General features: G+C 42.0%; 1 protein-coding gene across 1 annotated transcript in view; it reads left to right on the top strand.

Moving 5' to 3' along the window:
• egfl6 (EGF-like-domain, multiple 6) overlaps window positions 1-12,218 on the top strand; it is a 74,329-nt gene that overhangs the window by 39,839 nt on the left and 22,272 nt on the right. Inside the window, exon 9 of the mRNA XM_080204007.1 lies at window positions 3,460-3,759. Coding sequence (XP_080060133.1) covers window positions 3,460-3,759 — 300 coding nt within the window. The remainder of the gene's footprint in view (window positions 1-3,459; window positions 3,760-12,218) is intronic.

The raw sequence follows: 12,218 nt of genomic DNA on the forward strand, positions 1-12,218 counted from the left end.
CTGTGCTGTGCTGTTCTTTGTTCTTCGATCAAGAATTTCAATAGGGAAAATCATGCAAAGAAAGTATTTCTTTTGCTGAAGTATCTTGAGCAAGAAAAAACAATCTTAAAAGTAAAACCAGGCCATTTAAGAGCAAAATCAGGAAGTAATTGTACACACTTGAGGGCAGTGAAAATCTCAAGCTCACTTGCACCCAAAAGTCAGTGGATACTGGGTCAATTATATCTTCAAGACTGAACCTGATCGATTTTTGTTAGGTAGTTGTATTGAGGGATATGGATCAAAGGCTGCTAAATGGAGTTAAGATATAGATCAGCCATGATCTGATGGTAGAACAGGCTCAAGGAAGTGAATGGCCTGTTCCTGCTCCAATGTTTGTATGAAGGACTCGCCTGAGTTCTGATGTCTAATTTGGTGCTCGAGGTTAGAATGCTCAATTCTTTTAAAGGGTTCCTGGATCTGCAGCTGAAGTGTTGTAACCTGCAAGGCTATGAACCAGGCGTTAAAAAGTGGGATTAAAATGAGCGGCTAACTTTTTCTCATTTTTGGCTGGAACAGTCACAGTGGGCTGAATGGCCTCTTCCTGCACCATTACTTTTCTATGGTTCCATGGTTCTACCTGAATAGCCTCACCTATAAACCAAGTAAGTGTAGGCAGGCTCTTTGATCACAGACAGATACATATCCTGGGGTATGATTTTCTGGCTCTTCACACTGACGGGGATCTTCTGGTCACACGGACAGTGCATCTACATGCGTATCTACTAGCAGCATAGGGCAGATTTGATGGGAAGTCCCACTGACAGCAACAGGACCAGAAGGTCCCATCGTCAACCAATGGCATGCCACCTCCCGCCATGAGAAACACACCACGAAGAGACCAGGGCATCCAAACGCTGATATCCAGACACTATTTTCCAGCAACAATCTTCAGATATTTAGAAATGGAGACTTTACCTGATTTTTGTTTGCCTCCCAAGCCCATTGTGTACAAATAACGTATGGATTTCTCGGGAAAGTACAGGGATTGCATCAAGCAAGTTTTAAAAATAGACAACGGCAGGTGACTCCGACACAGTAGAGGACCAAGTCAATATTTCCCAAAGTAAGACAAGATTTCAACCTGGTTAGTATATCATGAGATAGTCAGGAGAATATCCAGAATAAGGGGTCAGATGTGTAAAAAAAAGTGTCACGTGAGAATAATTGCCAAAATATGCCATACATAGAGGCTGTCAGTTAGAAAACATTGCACTCATGACAATCAATGTACATTATGTGTATCAGATAAATTTCCTTAATTAGTATATATGAAGTGAATTGATCCAGTAATCTTTAGCAATGCAACATTAAAAAAAAGGTTTTGCAAATAGGATATCCTGTAAAGATGTAATTGAAAATAAAACTGATTCTTAATTACTAAGGCACAAGCTAGCCATTACAATGCACTCAAATCTAACATTCTCATGCACTCTTGGGAGATAAGATACTTGACAATTTGGTCAGCTAGAAATCTACGCTCTAGCTGAAAATACAGAACAAAATGCGCATTTATTCAATCCACCTTCCTTAATTAAAGTCTTTAGCAGAAGGAATACAGCACAAATCAAAGTATTTAGGGAAACTGAACAACAGGACAACGCTCAGGCACCCAACAAAGGTACAACTCTGTTGGTCATCTACAGGGAAACCATACATAGTGTGGGTGACATACCAGAAGGTGAACATTTTAACTGCACACCTTTCCTGTACTCATGTGATTTGGCAGGTGTAAAAGACTAAGGCAGCAATTTTCTCAGGACACTTCAAATGAGCAACAAGTCTCCAAGCTGAGTAAGGTGGGATCTCCATTTGTCATGCTAATTTAGACTTTGCTCAATGACAGTTTACATTATGTTTAATGCAAGCCCACCACATTGGGGAAGAAGGTAAAATCCGTCTTAGAAGCAATTGCCTGGTATGTTATAAAGGGCTGATTAGCACTTAAATTGCCTGTCAGTACTCATTAGGGAGCTTGCACAGCATTTTGGTGGATGGCACTTCACATTACACTCTCTCCTAACAAGTAAACAAGTCATCCTTGAGGACTTCCAGTGCTCCTAAAGACATATTACATTTTACTGGATGTTTGAAGAGGATTTTTTAAAACACAACAGGAGTCTTTCTGAAACACTTTGGGTTGAGTTTTACTCAGTCTGGGTTTGGTAATGGAAGCTGAAATTCAGAGGCTGAATCATGCCTGTGTGATGTTGTGGGAAATGTGTTCAAGTTTTTTAAACACATTTGGCCATTGTTTAGTGGGCTTACCAGATGCCTTTGGAGGAACATATATCATTTGATCATCACACTTTTCTTTAGCCTGAATTGTTTTTTGAGAGCACCCATGGCCATATCTGAAGTCGACGCACCTTCTGTAAACTGCTCAGTCGCTGAGACAATGTACAAGTATCGCCTTGCTGCAAATAGACATAGAAACATAGAAAATAGGAACAAGAGTAGGCTATTCAATAGTATCGTGGCTGATCCACTATCTCAACACCACATTCTCACTCTCTCCCCAGACCCAATGACGCCTGTAGTGTTTAAAATCTATCCATTTCCTTCTTAAATATATTCAGTGACTTGGCCTCCACAGCCTTCTGTGGTGGAGAATTCCACAATTTCACTACCTTGTATGTGAAATCCCAGTCTTAATTGCTGCTACACCTAGACTATCCATCCCTGTAGTAAGTAGGTGGGCTACATTTATTAATGAGAGTACTGTATTAACAAAGCCTGAAAAGCAGCCATTCTACCCCTCAGGTGATGTATTCCTTTGAGTTTTCATTACATGAACTCTCACATTCTCACCATTGGTTCATTCTCCCAGCTCATCAAGCCAATTGGAAAGAGAATAGAGTCTTTGTTAACCAACTGGAGTCATCTTGAATGCTCATATAATGGGTTTGTCTCCCATGCCAATATTTTCTTAATTAATAACTGAAAGTGGTCAAAGAAAAAGGGGAAAAAATAGTACAATTGTATTACTATCTCTACGATTATTCTCCAAAGTCATTCACGGTAGAGTACTGAAGATTAATTTTCCATTCCCAGAGGGTTGACAACACTCATCTACCCCGCTGGGAAATATCATGGAATCTGCAAGGGAACAAAGAGAAATGAAGGAGAGATGATTTCGAAAAGATTAGATATAGCGGAGGCTCATTCAAACCAAATTAGGCCTTGTCAATAGCATTCATAGAAAGGACTCAGGTCTGGGTGGAACTTTCGCATCCCCCCTGCTTGACATTGGAATCGTAGCAGATGGGACAGAACCATGCAAAAGTCCACTGATTTCGGGTGGAATTTTCCGGTCTTGGGGTGTGCGCTGTTGGAAAATCCCGCACAATATGTTTTTTGTGTGTAGAATGTGAAAGAGATGAGGATGTTGTTAAATAACACAGTTTCTTTCTCTCTCAGCTGTTCCTGAAAACCCTTATGAAGAAGGACCTGTGATCCTGGGAGGAAACAGGGAAGCCATAAAGAAAAAACTGGCAGATAGGAATAATGGAAAAAACAGCGAAGTGATAAAGAATGCGATTCCTCGGCCTGTAGCCACGCCTCCCTCCCAGGGCCGGCACCAGCCATTTGAATATGAGGATGGTATTTATATCGGGAGCCATGATGAGAAAGAACTTGACGTGGGTTATGAAGGCACTGAAGATGTGGTTGAGAACTACATTGACTCAGAGGAGCTTAATCCCAGGGGAGATGTGTTTGGTAAGTCAAGCCTCCTCAGCACGCAACCAAAATGTTGTACTCCACAGCATCCACTATAAAGATAACATCTGTTGCTGTCATTGCTCAAGAATTATGTGGGTATTTAGTACTATGCAAGATTGAAGATTACAGCTCTTTGGAGATGGTATTTGATTAAAAAAATTGTGTTCTAATTGCCATATTCCACTCTGTAATAATTGAACAAGAGTGTACAAATGATCATTTGCACATTATGGGCAGGATTTTATGGTTTTGCTCATCCCAAAACCATAAAATCCCAGCGATGTCAATGGGCTTTCCATTCTCCACCCTTCGCCCGCTCCAAATCCCATGGCAGGTGGGCTGGTAAAATTCCAACCTATGGCTTAGAATCATAAAATCCCTACAGAGCAGAAGGAGGCCATTTGGCCCATCGAGCTTGCACCAGTAACAATCCCACCCTGGCCCTATCCCTACAACCCCATGCATTTATCCTGCTAGTCCCCCTAACAGTAAGGGCAATTTAGTACATCCAATCCATCTAACCCACACATCCTTGGAACGTGGGAGGAAACTGGAGCACCCGGAGGAAACCCACACGGACACAGAAGAATGTGCAAACTCTACACAGAGAGTGACCCGAGGCCGGAATGGAATCCAGGTCCCTGGCACTGTAAGGCAGCAGTGCTAACCATTGTGCCATCTTGCTGCCCCTAATCAGGCTGGAGAATGTGGGTTTTATAGGTTCCAATTTGGGGAAGATTTAAGTTTTTAAATCGAGACAATTTAATTCTAATACACTTGAGGAGCTTCAATAATTTGAAACCATAAGAGTTCACATTTTATGAATGTCATGCAGACAACTCAAGCACATTCCCAGGCATCTATCTTTATGCTTTACTCCATTTGCAACCTGCTAATACAATAGAATTGTTTTCAGCATCTGGAGCTCAAAGAAAGATTTTAACAAGAGTGTTTTTAGCTTCAAGTTTTGCTGCAGAACACTGAATGTTAGATACTGCTTTAGAAAAGACTCAAGTGGTAATACCAAATTATACCACTAGCTCTGTGCATCACTCTGCATAAAGAGGTAAGTATTATCCACAGAGTCCTGCATACTGGTGTTGGAATACCAGGAAGGCTTTTGATTTTGGGAAACAAGAAATGCTGGCAGAGAAGAAAAGGGAATTCAGCCCATCAAAGAAATTCTTCCACAGTCCTACCTCAATTACAAACTCAACTCCCTCCCAAGATCTCTACGTTCACCAGGATGTTGGGATGGAGTGTGGAGCTATGGGGAGAGATCAGATAGGCTTGGATTGCTTTCTTCAGAGCAGAGAAGGCTGAGGGAGACATGATTGAGGTGTATAAGATTTTGAGGGCTACGGATAGGGTGGGTAGGGAGCAGGTGTCCCCTTGTTTGAGGGGTCAATCACAAGGGGACATAGTTTTAGGGTGAAGGGTAGAAGATTCAGAAGAGATTTGAGAAAACAGGTGGTGGGAATCTGGAATGCATTGCTTGGGAAGGTAGCGGAGGCTAGAAACCATACAAGGTTTAAAAATATCTGGATGAACACTTGAAATATAACATTCAAGGATATGGGACAAGTGCAAGAAAATGGGATTAGCGTGCCTTTGGTGGTAGTTATTTGCGGTGCAGACTTGATGGGCTGAAGAGCCTTTTCTGTGCTGTAGAACTCGGTCTCTGAACCCTGGGACTAATTTTTAAGCGAATCAAAAGTTTTGGCTGTTCATCAACTCTGAAAGTGTTTCTATCTGGGATGTTTTGAAAGGGAGACTTTGTGCCAATTATCATTATCTTGCAGCCAGTCTGAAATGCAAGAGGGACGATTTTAACTTTGAAGTCAAGTTCTGAGATGTAAAATAGGCTGCTGACATATTATCATCCATTTTACATTATCGCACAAAGTCATGACCTAAGTCGAGTAGTGTCGGGTGAAAAGGGCAAAATTACAGATGCTGTAAGTCCGAATAAAAATAGAAAATGCTGGAAATACATAGCAGGCTCATCAGTGCCAGAAAAGTGTTATTTGAAATTGAAACCTCTGGTCAGTTCTGGTAAAACTTCTCCATCCAAGTTGTTAATCGGTCTCAAAACACCAGGTTAAAGTCCAACAGGTTTATTTGGAATCACAAGCTTTCAGAGCACTGCTCCTTCATCAGGTAAGTCTCACTGATACAGCGCTCCGAAAGCTTGTGATTCCAAATAAACCTGTTGGACTTTAACCTGGTATTGTGAAATTTCTTACTGTGCCCACCCCAGCCCAATGCCGGCATCTCCACCTCATGTTGTTATTGGATTTTCTTACTTTACAGCGACTATATATTTCCAATGTTTTCTGTTTTATTTCGGTGTGAGTTATCCGTGGATCACACACCATTTGCCAAAATTTAAATCCCTCTCAAACTCGAGATATTGGGCAGAGTTTTACTGGCTCGTCCCACCCATCGATGGGCAGAGCGAGCCTGTAAAATTGTTCGAGAGCCGAGAAATCAGGATCACATCCGATTTCCCGCTTCTCTCGATCTTATGAGAGTTGGATTTCTGGCGTGGTCAGTCTCTTGCCAGAAATGGGTGAAAGGTTGAATAAATTATTTAAATTTATTGAAATTTACTTGTAATTAGCAAGCCTGGCACTCAGTTGTCTCAGCTTGCTTGCCTATATGGTCAAGCCAGGCAAGAAAATACCTGCTCCCCCAAAACGAGGAACAGTCGTGTTGGCCTCACCAGTAGAACTGGAGCCCATTGAGCCCATCCAGGGCAAAGGGGGGTGCCCCTTGGGCAGTGTCAGCCTGGCACCTTGGTAATGCCCAATGCACACCTTGGCACTGTCAACTGGGCAGTGCCAAGGGGTGGAGCTTATGGGAACAGCCTATCAGGGAAGGTGGGCCTGCTGTGACTGCAGGTAATTCAATCAGGGACGGTTGGGGGGCCTGCTGCCACTCTGCAGGCAATTGGTATGGGGGGAAAGGGGTGGCCCGCTCTCAATTTGCATTGCAATCATTGAGGGCGGGCATGATTGGTTTGAGCAGCAGGAGAGGGTAGGACTCATGATCGGCCTTGGGCCCCCGCTATTGCAGTGGGGGGAGTTTGTTCAGGCTGCCTACAGTAATTGGAGCCTAACAACTCTCTGTCTGTCAGACCTCTGCTGCTGCAGCATCAGAGGTCTGCACATGCACAATCACTCCCTCTGCTGTTGTGAATGTGCGTGTGCAGCCACAGAGATCTACACATGCGTGATAGCTATCTAAGCAGGCTGACTGGCAGATTAAGCCCAGTCCACTGCCTACAGCAGCTCAAAACAGTCTAGACCATTTTTCCATGCGTACAATATTGGGCATGACAACTTACCCAGAAAGCAGATCTGTAACTGTTCCGATTTCACATAACTGGACAGAATTCTCATAAAATTCTGCCAATTTTCTTCCCAACAGAATAAGGCAGTATTGTAGCCATTGACTGAATTATTGATTTTTTTTATTTACTCCTATGAAATATGCTTTAAGTTTCATTTTTTTTTATCAGTGACTACGTTCTTATTGAATTTCAGAAATTGTCATTTTACTAATGAGGGTGACACAGTGTTTAATCTTGCTGCCTCTCAGCACCAGGGATCTGGGTTCAATTCTAGGTGATTATCTGTGTGGAGTTTGCACATTCTTCCTGTGTCTGTGTATGCTTCTTCTGAGTGTTGCGATTTCCTCCCACAGTCCAAAGATGTGTAGATGGGGCGGATTGGCCATGCTAGATTGTCCCTTATTGTTTCAAGATGTGTCGGTTAAGGGGTTTGGCAAGGTAAATATGTGAGAAGATGGAGATAGGCCCCGATGCTTTGTCGAAGAATCAATGCAGACTTGATGGGCCGAACAGTCTCCTTCTGCACTATAGAGAATCTGTGATTTTATACTTCCATGAATATATTGGTGCACCTCTTTCCGTTTACCACAGGATTGTCAAAAGGTATAAAATTAATAAGGAACAAGAAGTCAATATAATTGAAATTATGTTCTGATTGCCACACAATATTTAGTAAACCAATGTATTAAATAATTCAAGGAGGACAAAAGAGTTACTCATGAACACGTTAGAAGTATTAATTACTAATACCATATGTGATTCAATTCAACAGAATCTAATTTTATTTTTAACAATGAGTCTGTTGAGAAGTAGCCCCTTGTTCAAACCATGGGGAATATGCAGGATATGACCACAAACCTCAACCAGTGCAAACTCTTTCCTTATGAGTAACAGCTTTTAGTACTGTTTCTCAGGAGAGAACATTGCAAGCAATCCATATTCTGTAATGCACAAACACATATATTGAAAACATACACATATGTCCATTCACCTCATATCACTCGCTGCTTAAATCATTGCACTGATTTTCATTTTAATGCCCAAATCCTGAATGAAACAAGATGATGCCTGATTTTCTTTTTCATAGAATAGGAGAATCATAGAATCCCTAGAGTGCAGAAGGAGGCCATTCAGCCCATCAAGTCTGACCACAATCCCACCCAGGCCCTATCTCCATAATCCCATGTATTTACCCAATTAGCCCCCCGACACTAAGTGACAATTTAGCATGGCCAATCAACCTAACTTGCACATCTTTGGACTGTGGGAGGACACCCATGGAGACATGGGGAGAATGAGAAAACTCCACACAGACAGTGATCCAAACAGGGAATTGAACCCAAATTCTTGGCATTGTGAGGCAGCACTGCTAACCACTGTGTCAATGTGCCACCCCATGGTGAACCCCACAATATTTCCCTGTTCATCACTAAAAGGTTAATCACATGCTTCCCAAATATTTGGATCAAGCCATTGCTTCAGTCCTAGTCCTATCTTTATTTCACAGTATCTGTCAAGCTTGACATACAATCCCAGTGTACAATCTTCTTACAGGTAGCTGCTCTGGTCCAGAGGAAAAATAAAGTCACAGCGAAGAGAGTGGATTATATATTTTTTAAAATATAGGATTAAAGAAAAGGTTTGGCATTGTATTTTTCCCCACTTAGCTCAAAGAGAAAAATACACAGTGCTTCTGGCTATAAATAACCAAATACTAAAGAAAAAGATTTGCATTTATATAATTCCTTCTACAACCTCAAACTACTCCCAAGCACTTTACTACCTTTGAATTGTAACCACTGTTGTAACGTAGGAAAATCAGCAGTCAATTTTTACACGCAACAAGAACATTTGGTTTAGCTGCTGATTGGGAGATAAGTATTAGGACACCTTCAAAAATAGTGCCATGGGATCTTACATGTCCAACTCAAGAGGTGGACAGATACTCAGTTCAATGTTTCCTTTTAAATACTGTGCATGCTGAAAATTTGAAATAAAAGCAGAAAATGTTGGAAACATTCAAGAAGGCAGGTAGCATCCGTGCAAAGAACAGTATTAATGGTCCTCATTATTAACCCTACTACAATAGAGAAAAAGCATTCAGGGTGGGGGTTAAATTGTTAACTGTATAGGTGAGATGGTATTACAGTGGTTAGCAATTCCAGTTTTTGAGTGACTTTGTGATGTTTGCATATTCTCCCATGTCTGCGTGGGTTTCCTCCAGGTGCTCCGGTTTCCTCCCAAAGATAGGTAGGTTAATTGCCCTTTAGCGTCCCAAAATGTGTAGATTAACCATGGTAAATGTGAGGGGTTATGGGGATAAGGTGGGGGTGGGGGGGCGGGGGTGGTGGACCTGGGTGAGATGCTCTTTTGGAGAGTCAGTGCAGATTCGAGGAGCTGAATAGCCCCCTTCTGCACCGTAGGGATTCTATTGCTGGAAAAGCAACATTAAATATCTGTACGCATGCCCATTGCAATTTTTACAGCAGTCAGACATTTCCAGTTGTCCTGTCGTTGAGGAGGTGCAACATTTCATTAAAAGATTCAATCCAGGCATCATTACAAATGAGGTAACCAGGGCTGTGAATTAGATGGCTGGGGCTGACGCTGCATAAAGTACCTTTTTCATCACAATCCTTGAGGAGAAACATGGGTGCTGGTCCCAGATCTTCAAGGAAATCCTTGGCCTCCAGTCTGCTGACTACGGCGTCTCTCTACCCACTCCTGAACACCAAACTCCCACTTTACCTCAACCTTGATGCCCTCTCATCCCCCACTGGCATTCCTTCTTGTTCACTGGCAGGCTGTCTGTTTGGTTAAATGCTTATTAAAAAGCTGATCCAAAAAAAATGATAATGCCATTAAGTTTGGTTGAGCCTCCAAATCGCTGGCCTTACTGGGTAATTTGGCTATTTTGCCCACTCCTGAATTCCCCCTGCCTTCTTATAACTATTGGGCACAGTTCTGAGCAAGAGCTAACATTTGGACCACATGATTATCATCCACATTTGGTTCAGGACTGTTACAAGTATTTATCATTAGATTTGTTGAACTTCTTTAGCTGGGCTGACACAGTTACTTGGATATGAGCCAAATAAGCAACTTGTCATTTCTCCAACCCGGGATAACTGGGTCAAGCGATTCATCACCATCTTCCTGAGGCCAATTAGGGATGGACAATAAAAGCTGGTCTTTTCTGCATCGCTCACATCCCCTCAATAAATATAAATGAAACTAACAGGACAAAGTGTGAGTGTGTTAAGGATTGTAGTGAATGTAATGATTGGACAATGGTTTACACTTTTCTTAAATAAAGCGCCGTTAACTAAGTCTGGGAGCAACATTTTTTGAGAAACAGAAGTGCTTGTAATTGTCTTCCTGAACTCAATAATTAGTATAGTGTGTAACCACTTCTGAATGGGACATACTAAATCCTTTAACATTTGAGAGAGACCAGAGAGCCATTTTAATGCCTTGCAGTAAGAGATGTCAGGGAGCAGCGCCTGAGTTCCTCACACCATGACCCTGAGAATATAGACAAAGCTCCTCTCTAATACAGTCCTTAAGACATTCTTCCTCTTTCCCTTCATCCAATTCTGAAGAACACTCAACCCATTCAGAAACCTTGTGTATCAATTTCATTCCGACCATACAGCCTCTGAAGCCACTAGTAAACCGTTTCACCGACTAATGTTCCAAAAGCCACAAAGGCAATCGATTTAATGCCAAACATAATAAATAGCCTCCATTCATTCCTTATCCGAGTGATCAACCCATGGTGTTTTTCTTTCAAGAAGCTTTCCGTCTTTGCTATTCGTGTGGAGTGTTCCTCAAGGGGCCCCAGCCATTGGAAGTTGAGATGTTTGTCAGCAATCATATTTGGAGTTTGTGTCTGTGAAGACACAGCTTCAAACTGCAGCAACATGCTACCAGAGCAGTCCAACTCAGCTTGCCATACACAGATGCTGCAGGATGCTGTAGGAGCCTGGCAAAAATGTAATATGCTGAAATTCTGAGCGATCCCAGTATTTTATTTGATTTATTATTGTCATATGTATTAATATACAATAAAAAGTTTCTTGCTATACAGACAAAGCATACCATTCATAGGGAAGGAAAGGAGAGAGTGCAGAATGTAGTGTTACAGTCATCGCTAGAGGGTAGAAAAAGATCAACCTAGTGCAAGGTTAAGTCTATTCAAACTCTGATGGCAGCAGGGAAGAAGCTCTTCTTGAGTCGGTTGGTACGGGACCTCAGATTTTTATATCTTTCTTGGGATGGAAGATGGTGGTAGAGAGTATGTCCAGGATGCTGGCTGCTTTTCTGAGGCAGCGTGAAGTATAAACAGAGTCAATGGATGGGAAGATGGTTTACATGGTGGATTGGGCTGTATTCATGACCTTTTGTAGTTCCTTGTGGTCTTGGACAGAGCAGGAGCCATACCAAGCTGTGATACAACCAGAAAGAATGCTTTCTATGGTGCATCTGTAAAAGTTGGTGAGAGTCATATTTCTTTAGTTTTCTGAGAAAGTAGAGGCATTGGTGGGCTTTCTTAACTATAATGTTGGCCTGAGAGGTCCAGGACAGGTTGTCGGTGATCTGGACACTTAAAAATTTGAAGTGCTACACCATTTCTACTTTGTCCCTTATCTTTTTTATCAGTGTTCTTGAGGATACCGTGATTAGATAATACTCAGTGTCCTCAAGGGTTGGATCTCACCATTTCAACCTACCTCTGTAGAACAGTTAGCAGTAAACCCATCTAAAGCACCTATCCATATGATCCAATACTCTTTCCATTGTGGAGCTCGGAGTCTCCACACTGAAGCTGCAAATCATTCTTGTGTGACTTTCTGATGTGAGAATCAGGCTGTGGTGTCCTTGGAGAATATCACACTCAGACTGGACTGCAGGGTGTTAACAGAGGCAGGGTGATGACTCCTTCATATTCTCAACCATAGCACTGAGCGAAGGGAATGTATGATTGTCAAGTTTGTGGAAGATACAAAAATAGGTGGAAAGGGAAGAGTGAGGATGACACAAAGTCTACAGAGGGATACAGACAGATTAATTAAGTGGACAAAAACTTGGCAGATAGAAT

This window comes from Carcharhinus amblyrhynchos, chromosome 15 (genome assembly GCF_965287045.1).
Source record: "Carcharhinus amblyrhynchos chromosome 15, sCarAmb.v2.hapA, whole genome shotgun sequence".
Taxonomy (NCBI): domain Eukaryota; kingdom Metazoa; phylum Chordata; class Chondrichthyes; order Carcharhiniformes; family Carcharhinidae; genus Carcharhinus; species Carcharhinus amblyrhynchos.